At 53.8% G+C, this 14,826-nt stretch overlaps 4 protein-coding genes across 4 annotated transcripts; 2 read left to right on the top strand and 2 right to left on the bottom strand.

Annotated features, from left to right (window-relative positions):
• Positions 1-2,693: 2,693 nt before the first annotated feature.
• On the bottom strand, positions 2,694-4,725 carry NEUTE1DRAFT_67580 (uncharacterized protein; the record flags this gene model as incomplete). Its single annotated transcript, XM_009855193.1, has 1 exon — positions 2,694-4,725. One exon carries the CDS (start codon positions 4,723-4,725, stop codon positions 2,896-2,898), a length of 1,830 nt encoding a protein of 609 aa, XP_009853495.1.
• A 697-nt stretch (positions 4,726-5,422) lies between these two features.
• On the top strand, positions 5,423-9,297 carry NEUTE1DRAFT_86258 (uncharacterized protein; the record flags this gene model as incomplete). The annotated part of the gene is made up of 4 exons (XM_009855192.1): positions 5,423-5,559; positions 5,656-7,269; positions 7,346-8,857; positions 9,071-9,297. 3 exons carry the CDS (start codon positions 5,452-5,454, stop codon positions 8,072-8,074), a joined length of 2,451 nt encoding a protein of 816 aa, XP_009853494.1.
• Positions 9,298-10,209: 912 nt separating this feature from the next.
• On the bottom strand, positions 10,210-12,762 carry NEUTE1DRAFT_86253 (uncharacterized protein; the record flags this gene model as incomplete). The annotated part of the gene is made up of 3 exons (XM_009855191.1): positions 10,210-10,737; positions 10,789-11,133; positions 11,188-12,762. The coding sequence occupies 3 exons, from the start codon at positions 12,760-12,762 to the stop codon at positions 10,309-10,311; spliced, it is 2,349 nt and encodes a 782-aa protein (XP_009853493.1).
• A 470-nt stretch (positions 12,763-13,232) lies between these two features.
• NEUTE1DRAFT_86250 (uncharacterized protein) lies at positions 13,233-14,636 on the top strand (the record flags this gene model as incomplete). Its single annotated transcript, XM_009855190.1, has 1 exon — positions 13,233-14,636. One exon carries the CDS (start codon positions 13,233-13,235, stop codon positions 14,634-14,636), a length of 1,404 nt encoding a protein of 467 aa, XP_009853492.1.
• Between the last annotated feature and the right edge of the window lie 190 nt (positions 14,637-14,826).

Raw genomic sequence — 14,826 nt, 5'->3', positions numbered from 1 at the left:
CAAGCGGGACCCGACAATGCATGTCCAGGTGTGGAGGGTAACGTACCTGTCAACCAGACGGACCATATGTAGCAGGCAGGTGGGTACGGTGAATTTAGGTTGACCTGGGTGGGTTTGACGGAACACGTTAATCAGCGGCTGCGGATCAGGGGGAGGGCGTGGCGAAAAGTTGAAAGGGGGGAAGAAAACAAAAAAACAAAAAAAAAAAAAAAAAAAAAAAAAAAAAAGAGAGAGGAGAAAGCAACGTGACAGGAAGCGGCCGACGGACCCAACCGAACAGCGATCATTGGGAGGACGACGATTGTTGTCGGCATTAAACGGTACCTATGCGGGCAGCTCATTTCTTCCCTTTTTTTTTTTTGTGGGATTTCTCTTTCTGTTCTTTTTCCGAAATCCACCTCCGGGAATAGTCGCCCTGATGCCAACGTTGAGCTGCGAACGGGAAGATCGTGCTGGTGGGCGGTGGCGAAATACTCTCACATGTTCCTGGCATGCAAGGGCAAAGCATGTCAGTACACTAATGTGGTGTACCCAAAAGGTACCTCTGGCTTTCGGCGTGGTGGGATGGGATGTGGAAGTGGTAGTAACTGAAGAGATCGACAGATGTTGTTGCCTGACGGCTGGGGGACCCGAGGCGGCTCAGCGAGCCTCTTTTTCACTGATGATTACACTACTGCGTACACTACTGCAGGTCTAGATTCAGGGTCCAGATCCCGGGTCCCGGGGCTCAGCTAAGCTAGGTTGGTAGGTGGTCATCCGGCACGGCTTCAAGCGAACCGGTCATGGGGTGGCTGATCATTGATCATCAGTCTTCGATCTTGCAGTCGTGAAGCTGTAAGAGGCATCGTCACTGTTATTGTCACTGTCCTCGTCGGCGTAGGCGTCGGCGTCTAGCGTCGACGTTGCCGCCGGAGGAGGAGCGAGGGCAAGGGAGTGGAGCAAACAATCCGGTTCTGTTCGGTCTGACCGATGCTTTTCGGTCTTTTACACTACTTGATCAAACCTATGATGGTGGTGGTGGATGGTTGAAGAAGATGCTGAGATAGCAAGGTACCTCCAAGGGTAGGGTAGTGCAGTCATCGTTGTGGTCATCTACACCACACCAGATATAGCAGAGGGCTACCGCGCGAGGCGGAGAAAACAATCCGGCACGTTCGGATCTGGAACTGAATGGGCACGTGGGAATTGGAAATCCCGTAGGGCTGATTGGAAGTGGGAATACCCTCATTGTGTTTTTTTTTTTTTTTTTTTTGTTTTTTTTCTGGGGAGGGTTTCCACTCGCTGCACCTCAGATATTGGATAGGCAGTTAAGTCAAGCGGAGATTATGCTCCGCAAGCTTTCTGCATGCGTCACGTTAGGCCAAGCTCTTTCATTGCGCCGTGAACACCACCACAGACGATCTTCTTGTTCTAGGCCATCATCCATTGGTGAGTGATGTTCATCTGTACAATGCCCTGACACCTGATGAGCGCAGCGGCAGTCGCAATCCGGTTGCCCGTCACTGAATGCAGTGGTGTACACTACCTACCTATACCTACACTACACTAATACCTTAAGGGATCACACTGCATTAATCCGGTTTAACACGTATGTCCTGGATTTTGATTGGGAACTGCCCAAACCTAACCAAAGTGGCTCCTTCATTGCCCTACCTACATCCACTGCACTAGAGTACCTACCTAATTAGTGTACATAGAGGTGGTGTAGACGAGAGTTGCAGGCAGGCAGGCAGACAGACGCGGGGGAGGAGGAGCGGCATCACATGGGACAACGGGATGCGCGGGCCGCGGGGGGGGTGAATATTGTGATGGTACTGTGGCAGTGAGTGTGGTACTGTACTGTAGTGTATGTACACGTGTATGAAGGTATCGCGGGTGACGGCAACGACCACGGCACCACAGCGGCAGGGGGGGGGGGGGGGGAGGGTGGCAAATTTGGGCAACGTGGGCAACGACCGACGGACGGGATTTGCTTTGCTTACATACAGTTCACAGTATCAGTAGCGAGCGACTACTACATGTTTCTATCTTATCAGCGACTTAAAACACTCTGTTAGCTTGGGTAATTCGATAACTTCAGTAACCAAATTATTGAAAACAATGGTTGAAAAGAGGTGATGCGGATATACTACATAGTATGCTGCAGTGTCCTCTCGAAGAAATTCAGACTGTGTTATCTATGGTTGCGTTTTAGCGAGGGGACTAGTTAACCTAAGGTAGTTACGGTTTGGATGGGAATGTAACGACGACGACGCATGTGAAAAGCAATAAATTTGGTACATAAGGAGTTATATTAAGCTGTACAATTAGGGATAATGCTATTATGTTCCTTGAGAAACTAGGTACGAGTGACTGGTAGGATGACTGAAATCAACATCGTCGATCAAGGCCTGTAAAATCGATGTTTTTGGTTTGCAGAAGGGACGACGGCATATTGGAGATAACTGTATGGAGGGAATGATTGAGAATGGAGCTATTGGATTCCGTGCACTTTACTTCACTAGGTGCGAATGCGGAAAGAAATAGACCGCTTGCTTGACATCGAAACAGAACTTCGTGAGTGGTGATTGATACGTATCAGTGAATCAAATAGAGCTCGAAAAACTGCTGGGTAAAAAAGGAGCCGTTTGCAAGGACGCTTCGGGGTCACTCTTACTTGTACAATGTCATACGAAAGTTTGCAGCAGAATGTTTACTAAACAATGCTATCATGCGAAAGGTAGTGATACAGACCTCCTTGGCTGTCATACTAGGCCAATAACTTCACCCCCTTTTTATAACATATACACGTATGTACGGTCGGCACCGCATCATTCAACACCCCTCATCAATCTACTGCCAAAAACAAGCCTGTACCTATCATACAACTACCACAGTTCTTCCTCTCCGCCTCTCTCAAGCAGCAGAGTAAACAGCGCTAACGTCCCGCCCGCACTCGGCGCGCTGCTCGACACTAACCGATCTTCCATCCAGTTTGACCGTCTTCCTCGGCGTCAACTGAAAGCGATTAGACTCTCCCTCCCTCTGCACCAGCCGGTTCTCCTGCGCATGGGCAGGTCCCCGACGAGTAGGCGTATCCAGCGGCACGATATAAGAAGGCGTGTTAACGTTATTCCTCTTTCCGGTACCCAGCTGGTAATGCTCGTTCCCACCCCACCACAGCACGTCAGCGCCAAAGTTGGTGTCCGTGTCCGACTTGACGTTCCCATTGAGAGGGCTGTCGACGCAGGTAAAGTTGTCCATGACGGCGCACGCGTGGTTACCGCCAACCGACATGCGGGACAGCCGGATGGGCACCACTTGGTTCGTGGCCTCGTCGAACTCGAACAGGTTCGAGAGCGCCTTGACCTTGGTCGGGCAAACCGAGACGTGCGTCCACTTGCCGTTGCCCAGGGTGCCGTGGATACCCTCGCCGCAGGCCCAGGTCTCGACGTTGACGCGACCGAGGTCCTTGGCGGGCACGATCTGGCCTTGGCCGGATGAGCCATCACCGCCGAGCTGGCCTTGGAAGGCGCGCGCGTCGACGGTGAAGAAGCTGTTGGGGCCGCCGGCGGCGATGTAGGTCACCTTGGGCCGAAGGTTGGTGCCGTGGTAGAGCTTGTTGATGGGCACAGGGCGGGGCGAGTCAACGTAAGGGTGTTCGGTGTCATTCTCGAAGCCGAGCTGGCCGAAGGAGTTGTCGCCAAAGGCGTAGACGCGGCCCTCGGTGTCGAGGGCGAGCGAGTGGTAGTCGCCGGCGGCAATCTCCTTGATCTTGGAGCCGCTTAGGCCGGTGACTTCGTGAGGCTGGTCGTAAGGTCCGGCCGGGCGGTTGGTCCACGTCAGGCCAGGGACTCCAAGTTGGCCCTTGGAAGGGAAATCTTCAGAGCTGGCGGCTGCAGAGAAGACACGGCCATTGGAGGTGAGCATCAGGCAGTGCTCCAAGCCGCTGCGGACATCAACAATCTTTTCACCCCATCGCAGGTTCTTGGGCGTGAGGGGGCGGTAGTTCACGGGTGCCTGGCTAGACCAGAGGGAGGAAGGGGAGGCGGTGGTCTCTTTCTGACCAGCTCTCTGATCTGCGGCGGCCACCGGGATCGAGTAAACTTCTCCGTTGGAGGCAAGACCAATGATACGGTCGCGGGAGACGTCCAGCTTGACCAGGTCCTTGCCCTTCAAGGTGACAGTCGGCTTATAATGATCCTTGTCGAAGCCCACACCCCACTGGACCAAATTTCCCTTCTCATCGATGGCGGCACCAAAATTGCTGTCCAGCTTGAGATCGCGCAGGACCTGGTCATCAAAGTAGGCAATGCGCCTTGGGGTCTTGATGACAAGCTCGTTGGAGTCCGGGGCAACGACCTTACCGACATTCGAACCCCATGCGTAAACACCGGGATGTTCCCAGCTGTGCTTGACCTGAACGTGCTGGGGGCTCAACTGCTCGCGGCTCTCCTCGGCGGATATGGACCGTTTCCGAGGCTCCTGAAAGATCAGCTCAACCTTCATGGGCTCCTTCTTGTTTCCGCCCGTGAGCATGGGATACGCGGCCATGGCGGCACCGGCAACAAGGCCACCCGCAAGGACACCGGTAAGTATGCGGAGGGCGAGATTCGACTTGTCTTGCTGAGGCTCCGGCTCGGGCCTGAATCTTCTGCCTAGACTCCGCGTCCATTGTGTCGAGTTGATCATACGCCGGGCCTGTGGCCGGAGGGCGGTCCTGGCAAGCATCATGGGGGAAGCCATGGTGGTGGCTGGTGCTTGATATAGTTCAGGTTAGTTTGTGAGAAGGGAACTGATAATGGGGCGGCATCCACTTGGAATTTATACCGTACTTGATAGTGGCGGCAGTTCGTTCTCTATCAGAAGCGATCAACTCTTCATGCTTTGGCGGCCTAGTGATTTGTTCGGATAGATTGTCACACACGCAGCTACAGATATAAAAAGCAGTAAGATCCGAGGACAGAACACCAAAGCACAAGTTTCACGATGAGATGCAAAAAGTAATAGTGAGGTCACTAGACTAGAAATGAAGCGAGAATCCGGGGAGGAGGTCCAGCTAAGCTTCAGCTCGGATCGACAGCTGCCCCCAGCACTGCAACAATTAACAGTTAGCTCCCGCCCGTGAGAGAGGGGCCACTGGACCCCATGGAAGCTTTGGAGCTTCACGTTCTCCATCGTTGCTTTCAGGATGAGGTCTGTGCACTTTGCTCAATTCTCTCACTGAGCGTCGGATTAGGTGGGCACTGTGCCTATAATACAGAACTTACTGTCCATGTCTCCATCGCTGCAGTGATCCCCAAAAGTGGACAGCTCATTGCACTGTTGCAGTGGGAGGAAGGTACCTACGTACCTACCTTGAATGACGGGATAGGGAAACAGGCAGGGGGGGAAATCAACACACGCGATGGGCAGTACAACCTGAAGCTATCACCACTGGGCAATTTGTCCATTAATCCTAATTCCAAAAACATGTACGACGAGCACTGGTATAGCTTTACCTCCGAGGTGCAGCAGAGCAGACCATCCGGCGCAAAGACGCGCCACCGTCGAGCCAACTCTCTGCTGCAGCAGCCAGAGGTTTGTTTGTCTTGCATTCATTCACCTTCCCCTTGTTTACAAATGCCCCAACAGTCAGTAGTCGCTAACCCAACCATTGGCATCACCACTCGATAGGAGACCACCGACAACAACATCCCCGAAGAGCCACTCCCAGCGCTTTTCGAAGACCAGGAAGACGTCAATGCGCCCCCCGAGGCTACCGTTCTTCGACGGGCGAAATCCTATTCCGACTTCTACGACATTGCGACTGCGCATCTCGCTGGCGGCCATGGAGGACCCAGGACGAAGAAGAACAAGAAGAAGACCAATGGGCGGCGAAACAACCACAACCTCTGGGATGCCTTGATGGTTCCCGCGAGCGTGGCATCGACGCTACCTGTGGAAGAAGACCCCTACGACGATGCTCTGGACCAGGAGCTGCTACAGGCTAGCCAGCAAGAATATCTCCTGTACCATGACCAACTCGCCTTGACGGAACGGCATCTGGGAACCCTGATCGACGACGCCAACAGCGCGCTCAAAACCCTCGAGACTTTGTGCCAGTCTTTCCGAGCCGTTGAGGAGCAGACGACATCCTTCAAGGCACAGTGCGACGACTTGCTGGAGGAGCAGAAGCGTCTTCAAACTCTCGCCGACGAGGTCGGGACTGATCTGCATTACTACGCCTATCTCGACAGTGTCAGCCGGCGCCTCAATGCCCTGGGTGCGGGCCGCCTTGTGGACGACGACGCGTTTGGCGATATCCTGGCCAACCTGGACTCTTGTATCGAGTTCATGATCCAGCATCCTCAATATCGGGACGCCGATACATACCAGGCTAGATATCAGGCGCTTCTAACCAAGGCCCTACACCTTCTCGAGGTCGGCTTTACGAACCGCCTGGATCAGGTGTCTGGGGAACTTGCTCGTCAAATCACCAACACCCAGTCAGAATCCGCACGACATGCCTTGGCTTATGGTCGGTTTGAGGAGATCCTAATGAACTCCTATTCGCTCATACCCAACATCCAGCGAGTGATACTGGGAGCATATGACCAAAATGGCCAGCCCAGGACTGGGCCAAACGCGGATATCTTTGCCAACACAGCCAACAATCTCTTCCACGCCTATTTCGCGGTGAGAGACCGCGACCTCAAGCCTCTGACCCAGCATGATCTTGCGACATTCCATCTCGAGTGCAAAGAATCATCAATAGACACGGCGGCAAGGAACTACGTGAAGCAGTGCTTTGAACGGTCCTTCAGCGAGGCCACGCTTTTCCGTAAAATCTTCTCTATAGAAGCACCATACTCACCCAACCCCAAGTCGGCGTTCGCTGCCCTCAACTCGCATCAGCGGTCACTCGTCACAGGGACAAATATTTCGCCCATTGCCACCAACCTCCAGTCAAAGCTACAGGCATGTGATTTGCAAACCATCTGCAACCTTGTTGGATGGGTTACGAACGAATATTTGCTCGTGGACTATGATGAGGACGAAACCCCTTTTGTTGCGCACTGCAGGGAACTTACCTCAAGGCTGTTGGCCGAGCATCTCTGGACATTTACCGATGGCTTCTTCGACGCAGAAATCACCAAATCCATTACCAAAGCCGTCGTTCCCCCAGAGGCTCTGAAGCTTGGAGCAACCACTGCCGCCGATGGCGGATCATCAACGGCTTTCCCGGTGGTTAAGCGAGCAATCGAGCTGCTTGTCTTGTTCGACCAATCCATGCCAAAGGAGCGATGTGTAAGTGATCTCTCATCTCTTCCTACTTCACATCCCGAAATCACCCAGCTAACATGGACTTTCTCGCCTATTCCAGCAACGTAGCAGCCGAGTAATCTTCAGACTCGTCCGCGAGACCATCGCCGCCCTTCAGCGCGCTGAAGTGCGCATCAAAGCCGCCAAAAACGGTACAGATCCGGACCTCTTCATGATCAAGAACCTCCTCATCCTTAAGAACGAGCTCCTCACCCTTGAGATCGGAGACGTGCGCAACGGCACCGGCACCGGCCAAGCCACAGGTCTAGGCAGCAGCATCCAGCACCTCGGCCAGATCTGGGAGAACCTCCCGACCGCCGGTAACCTCTTCGGACTGGTCTCCAGCTCCGTGTCCACTTTTAGTTCTTACATTCCCGGCTCGTCCCTCCTTTCGCGCGCAGCTGGTAGCATTACGGGTTCGAGTTCAGGCCTGACGACAACGACTACAGCGGGTGCGGCGGAGTCACAGGACGCGGGAGAGCAGTTGGATGAGTTGTTGCGCCAGAGCATTTATGCGTTTACCAGAAGGTGGGCGGCCATCTTTAATGAAGTGAAGGTGAAGGCGTCGGTGGGCGGGAAGAACTCGACTCAGTTGGAGAAGGAGCTGGATGAGATTCTGGAGGGGGCGTTTGCTGCGCAGCCGGAGGTGGTGGAGAAGTTGAAGGAGGCGATCCAGCTTGATGCTCAGGCGCAGTTGACTGGTGGTGCCAAGTCCGGCACTGGTAAGGACAAGGGAAGTGTCTATACGGGTGGCAGTAGGGCTAGTAAGGGGAGCAGTCGGAGGATGTAATGCATGAAGCAGCGCAGTTCTCTAGGTGGCATATTTCTTGATCGACCCTGTTGGACTTGGTTTGTAGGCTCTGAGCAAAGCTGGAAAACATTAATATCGAGTTTGATAAGTCAAACACATTTTGATTACTTACCACCATTGCCTTCGTCCCTATACTGAAGAAACCAAACAACTCTCGCTGTTAAATGCGGTCCGTATGCTTTTTGAAACCCAAATATCCCCCCAGAAGTTCTGTAATTGCAACATGCTGCTCGTTGAAGAGCCCATTTCCCATCTGTCCGTATATCCTTATGATCCATGGAATCCCGTTTTCCTTTCCTTGCTCATGACCAACTCACAGTCCCCATCCACAACGCTCAAGTGGAGTGAGCCTATTCCCTTTTTCTTCTGCTCTCTGATATACCTAACCCCCCTTCCCCAGTCAACCGAATCCTTCTAATTAATAGCCCTCATGGTCATCTCCACCACCGCAAACGTTCCCGCACTAACCGGCATGGCCCTCAACAACGTCGGCCCAATACCCTTCCAGAATCCTCTCATGCCCTCAGCCCTGAACGTCTGCGCAAAGCAATCCCTCATGCTCTTATACTTTTGCCCTGCCCCAAACCCATCCGTCTGCATCTTACTCTTGACCACATCCAACGGGTAACTGCCCAACCAAAGCGCCTCACCCGCCAGTCCACCGTACAAAGCAATCTTGTAGCTAGGGATCTCCTTGCGGTCAATCTTGTTTCTGGCCGCATCCGCATTCATCAACCACTCAAACGCCAAAAACCACAGGCCGTACGCTTGCGCCTCGCGCAACACCGTCACCACCTCGCCCCTGTACAACCCCGGCAGCACGCCGCCCGCCTGCTGGCTGAGCTTGCGCACGCAGTCCCACGGGCCGGAATACAACCTGCCGGCGCCGTGCGGCTGGGCTTGCAAGCGGATGCGCACGTGCTCAATAGGGCCCGAGATGACCGAGTTGGCGACGCCCGCAAAGGCGCCGGCGGCGTAGTACTCGCCGTACCCGAGGTTGGAGACGCCCGGGATGAAGGACTTGTCGGTAGAGGCGCGGCGTTGCTCGAGGAAGCGGCGGGCCGAGTGGAAGGCGCCGAATTGGATGGAGACGCAGGCGCCGATGCCCAAGAGCGGGGTCAGGGTGCCTTTGTAGAAGGCGAGCGCGCCTTCGTGCTTGTAGATGGAGGCGGCGGCGGTGAGGGCGGAGGAGTATTGGGTGGATGTTTGGAGGCGGACTTTGACTATGTCGAAGGGTTGGCCTGCCGGAAGGAAAAGGAATTTGGTTAGTTTGAGTTTGACAATTCGGGGGGAAAATAAATAATGATTTGTCTTTATCCATCATAAGAGATTTTTTGGGCGAAACTCACCAATCAACACTTGGGCAATACCACCAACGGCGCCGGAGAAGAGATCCTTGGCCGTTTGGAGACCGGCGTTCTGGCCGTCGTGGGAGTCGACATCGGCAGCGGAGGCAGCCATTGTTTCTCTATCTTGATTACTTCTTTTTTTGGTTTTGTTGAGAAACTGTGATGGCTGCTTTTTTATGGTGTCGTTGCCGATATCTGACCCGCCTCCAAGTGAGTCGACGATGAGAGAGAGAGATGAAAGAGACTTGAAAGAAGGAAGACCTCGGTCTGTGACTAAACTAGTGTTGACTTTTTATCTTATCAATGAGAGCCGAATCTACGACAGGGAAGGGACCTCGAGTCCAGAAACGGTGACAGTGACCCGACAATCTGGTTCATACGTCTGTGTGTGTTTCTGAAGATGAGATGAGACTCACGAGATGGAATGGTGTTGCACGTACACAGTAGGTCACAATATGGACAAAGACGTCAATACCTCCCGTAGAGGATGTATAGTAGTGTACGGGCCGATGTTCGGGCCCCGGCTTATGCGTGTACCCCGTGTTAAAGTCCGCCCTAACAATGGAGCATATGCTTATCAAAGGCTACTCCGCATACGGGGCCCCGAAGGCGGAGTGGGGCCGAATGCAAGCGCCCCGGTCGATGGCGTGCTTGGGAATCACACACGGGTCGAGACCCGGTGGACTTCAACTGTTCATCGCCGTACGAATTTAGCCGATATATTCTTGTACAGAGGCAGTTATGCTACATTGTTCATAGTGAATACCGTTGGCAACGATCGAAGCCATAGACATCGACGATGTAGATTATTTCCAAAGTAGCACTACAATGCTTACACAGTCTGGGTATCACAATACATCCCCCTCACTCAGCATTCTCCACCCTCCTCTGCAGAATCTGTCTAGCATGCGGCGGGCTTAGACTCTCAATCTCCAACTCCTCCAGCACCTTTTTCGCCTCCGTGTTATCAGTGAAGACCCTATCCACCGCGTTCTTGAGCGTCATGGTGTTGCTGTTTTCTTCGGGCGCCTCAACAGGCAAGTTCAGAAGGTGAAGCGCCTCCTTGATGCTTTCGAGAGCAATGGACCCATCAGGGATGTACCGCTCGACGACGGAGGAAATGGCATCAACGTCACGCCTGAATTGGGCGGCGCCAGACGCGGCAAATTTGTTGGCCATGAGCACGTCGGACCACAGCATGTTGTTGAGCTCCTCGAGGGCTTCACGCCAGATGCGCCTGAAGACGGCTGTGCCAAGGGCGTGGGAGAGGAAGTCGAGGTCGCGTTTTAGTACCTGAGTTTCTGTTAGCGAGTGGTTATAGCCTTGATTTAAATGAATACTCACTGCGAGAGGTTCGCCCAGCTCAGCTGTAGGAGCCAACTGATAGTATGCCTCGCCAGAGGTAGGCTCATCCGAGATGGTACTCCACTGAGGACGTTTAAGATAGGCGGCAAATGCCTTTTTCTGGTTCTGGATGAGGACCTGGGTGAGGAACTCTTGAGCGCGCTTCCTCCTCATGGTATATGCCGAGATGGTCTCATCGAAGAGAACGCCAGTGTCATCCTCGGTGCCGACTACCGAAGAAATGCGATCCTTGACATGATCATAGCTCATGCCACCAGCAAGATTACTCTGATCCTCGTTGGCCTTGGCTCGAGTCTGGAGCTGCTCCCATAGTGTTACAAAGAACTGTTGCATGTTAGCATCGTTACATTGCGACTTTCGAAAACAGATCTCTCTTACCTCTTCGTTGCTCCAATCATGCAAGGCATTAATGATGTGATCGGCGCTTCCATACACCTTACACAGGGTCTCAAGCGCCCCTGTACCCTCCAAAGCTGCCAACTGTTCTTTGGTAACACCAACAAAGGCTCTACCAACCGTGGAAGTCATCGTTTGGTAAGCTTCAAGTGTGCCCTTGAGATGATCATGATAATCGTCCAAAATGGCCAGCTGAATATCTATCAGGAAGCGAAGTTTGTGGGAAAAGCGTCTGAGCCTCTCATACTGCGTTGTAACCGACCGCAGCAAGTCAGCAACACGGACAGCTGCGAAGGTGGGTTTTGTTTTCCCGGCGACCGCAAAGTCGTAGTCAATTTTCCGAGCGTCACTAGATGTCATAATTCCGTTGAACCTTTCCAGAGCGAATTTCTTCTCTGCCTCGAGCCATGTCCTAAAGTGCGTATTCAGAACTTCACCCGTCAATCCCTCCCACCCGTTTTCGGCATCGCCTCCGTCGTAGCTGTACCCAGATCGGATGTTATCGTCAAAGGTCATCAGCTGTCCGAGAAGACTGCTCAAGAAAGAAGGATCCTTGACGGCCTCTTCCATGGTCACATTGACCTTCTCGCGCATGACCGGTAGCATTGAGGCGATGAAAGCGCACCCGGGATCCATGTAAACCATTTTGTTCGAAACCTCGGTCTGGCCAAACTTGGCCGCCAAGACGGGGGCAAAGTTCTCCCTAAAGAAGATCTCCCACTTGTCGAGCAAGGACAGGAACCAGGGGAAGCAATGTGCGTTGATGCCCTGGGGGTTGCTGGTCGGCTTGTCGCTGAGGAAGTGGAACCGGAACTCCTTGACGAAGATCTGCGCCATGACATCCATGGGAAGAAGCGTCACCAGCGTGGGCGAGTATAGGACCTCGGGGACCTGGAGGTCGACCAGCTTCTCGAAACATTGAATCCATTCGTCGTCCACTTCCGACTCTGGATCGACATTGGGCCACCCGCGCTTTTTCAACAAGACCTCCAGCTCGCTCCACATTGTTTTCTTCATCTCATCCCATAGTGCCTCGGCAACAGACTCAACATGAGCAACAAGATGAACGGCGGCACCATCGGCAGCACCCTGGAGTTCCCTCAGGCGCAAAGACAGCTGCTTCAATTCGGTGTAGGGCTCGAGCGCGGCCTTGGGGCTCTGCGGTAGGTGGGCGCGGGCGGCATTGCGCAGTTCCTGGACATGCTGGAGAAGGAGCAGATATCGGTGGGCGAGGTCGACCTTGTGAAGCTGCTTCATGGGCTGCTCCAAACGGCGAATGGCCTCATCAGGGGCGTCGGAGGCGGCAACGATCTTGAGGCGGACGTCGATGCTCTGCTGCAGTTTCTGGAACTCGTCGATTTGGGCGGCAAGGGCGGCCTGGCGTTCCGCAGAAGAGCGGCGGGCCTCCTCGAGCTCTTTGGTGGCATTGTCGAGTTGCGACTGGAGCTGGCTGCGCTGGTGTTCGACGCTGTTGAGCAACGTGTCTAGATGGTCGAAGTCGGTCGTCGATTGGAGCTTGTCGTCGAGGTAATCCTCGACTCGGATGTCGAACTCCATGGTAGGTGTCTGGACGCTATGCGCGGCTGTAGAAGCTGTTGTTTCTATGCCGGTGATCTTTGAGCCCGCGTCGGGTGCCTTGTTGACTTGAAAGAAGACGGAATGTTGTATGTCGCACTCAGTTTACAGTTACAAACATGACACAGTACGGAATTGGATGATTTGGGGGGACTGAAGCTCCAGTGGATGCAGTATAGTACCTACCCCTGGCGCTGCTCTGATAAGCTCCTTATCGCTAAAGTGACGTAGCGTCTGAGAACACTGCATAGCGGTACCCCTACCAAAAATTAGTTTGCACCCGAGAAGCCGAACCGCGAGTAAACAGATGATCGGAGTAAATTGAACGAACCGTGACACCATCGACATCTTTTCTCCATCGAGTCCAGTCTTTTCTCCTGCCGCTCGCCGATCTGTCAACAACCACCACCACCCCACACTAGCCACGACACACAGTCAATGGCTCCGTCATCATGAGATCTATGGTGCCGATTCAACGACCGGCCGCCGTCCGGGGCATCTCCGGCGTCGTAGGACTGGCTGGCCTCACTGCCACTGGCACTTCCACCCGACCGCAACCACCTTTCCACCTCACCACTTCGCATAGCCAGCAACGACGACGCACTTTATTCACCTCCAACAGTCTCCTAGCACAAAATGGCAACGAGCCTTCGCGACCCTCTCCATCTCCCTCTTCCACTACCGCCCAGAAGCCCTCTCCCGCCGAAGATGCCACGACATCTCAACAACAGAAATCCCCCGCCGCCCAAAAGCGCAAGCTCCCACTCAAGAACTCCCTTCACCGCGTCGCCATCGTCGCCCAAAAGGGCGTCCCCGCCAAGTCGACTCCCGCCAGCACTGCTCCCGAACACACCACCGAGCCCGACGGCCGCTCGACCATTTCGGCCGTTTGCGTCGCCGAGTCCTTCGACATGGACGCCGTCGTCTCTCTTTTGACCAGCCACAACTTCTCTCTCGACCCCGACAACACAGGCTTCGACATCCACGAAGTGGTCCATGCCCGCGGGCTCAACCACGGGGACATCTTTGTCTTTCCCTCGGGAACCATCGTAACCTGGGCCCTTCCCCCTGACGTCGTCGACACGCTCGCGACACGCTTGCTCATACCCGCTGCCGAATCGCCTTTTGTAGAAAACAAGGAGGAGGAAGACCTCGAGTTCACCACCGACCCGACCGAGGAACAAAGTAAAGTCTCCGGCGACGTGGTCGTCCTCGGCACGCGCCGCGAGGTTGAGGCGGGTGATCGGCTGGACACCACCCTTGCCAAAATCGCCTTCTCCTCGGGTCTAGCGCGCTCTACCAAACTCGCTGTGCTGGAATCTAGCCTGACGCGCTATCTCGAATCGACACGGCACATTCCCGACCAGCTCTCGCAAGGCCTCAAGGCCCCCCTTAGCAGGGAACTCATCCTCCAGAAGACCGGTGAACTGCTGAACCTCCGCAGCCAACTGAACCACTACAACGACCTAACCGACGCGCTGCCGGATATCTTCTGGGACAGCGAGGAAAAGCTGGAGACGTATTACAGTAAGATCGGCAAAGCGTTGGATGTCGGGGTGCGGATCAAGACGTTGAACGACAAGATGACGTATGCGCAGGAGGTCGTAAAGGTGGCACAGGAGGTGCTGGACATTTCGGAAAAGATGTCGAGTGAGAAACACAGTACGAGGTTGGAGTGGATCATTATTATCTTGATTGCGATTGAGGTGGTGTTTGAGCTGAGGAGGTTGTGGATGGAGAGGTTTGAGACGCATGAGGATGATGTGTTGAGGGAGTTGAGGAGAATTGGAGACTCCCTTGAGGCTTTGAAGGCCAATGGTGGTGGTAAAACTGTGGGCTCGTCGTCGTCGAAATGACACAGGCAGACTGAAGAGGTAGTCTAGCCCTCGGGAAAGGAGATACGTTAGACGGAAAGACGATGGTCACCAAATGATACCCAACTCATATGTATACTGCTGTATGAAACCACATAAACTAGATAAAGCCTAGATAAATAAAAGTAAAATTGAATATGCTTTTAACTCAGTAAATATGGCATAACATGCT

The sequence above is a fragment of the Neurospora tetrasperma genome (genome assembly GCF_000213175.1).
Source record: "Neurospora tetrasperma FGSC 2508 unplaced genomic scaffold NEUTE1scaffold_5, whole genome shotgun sequence".
NCBI classification, from domain to species: domain Eukaryota; kingdom Fungi; phylum Ascomycota; class Sordariomycetes; order Sordariales; family Sordariaceae; genus Neurospora; species Neurospora tetrasperma.
This window is presented reverse-complemented; position numbering and strand designations above follow the sequence as displayed.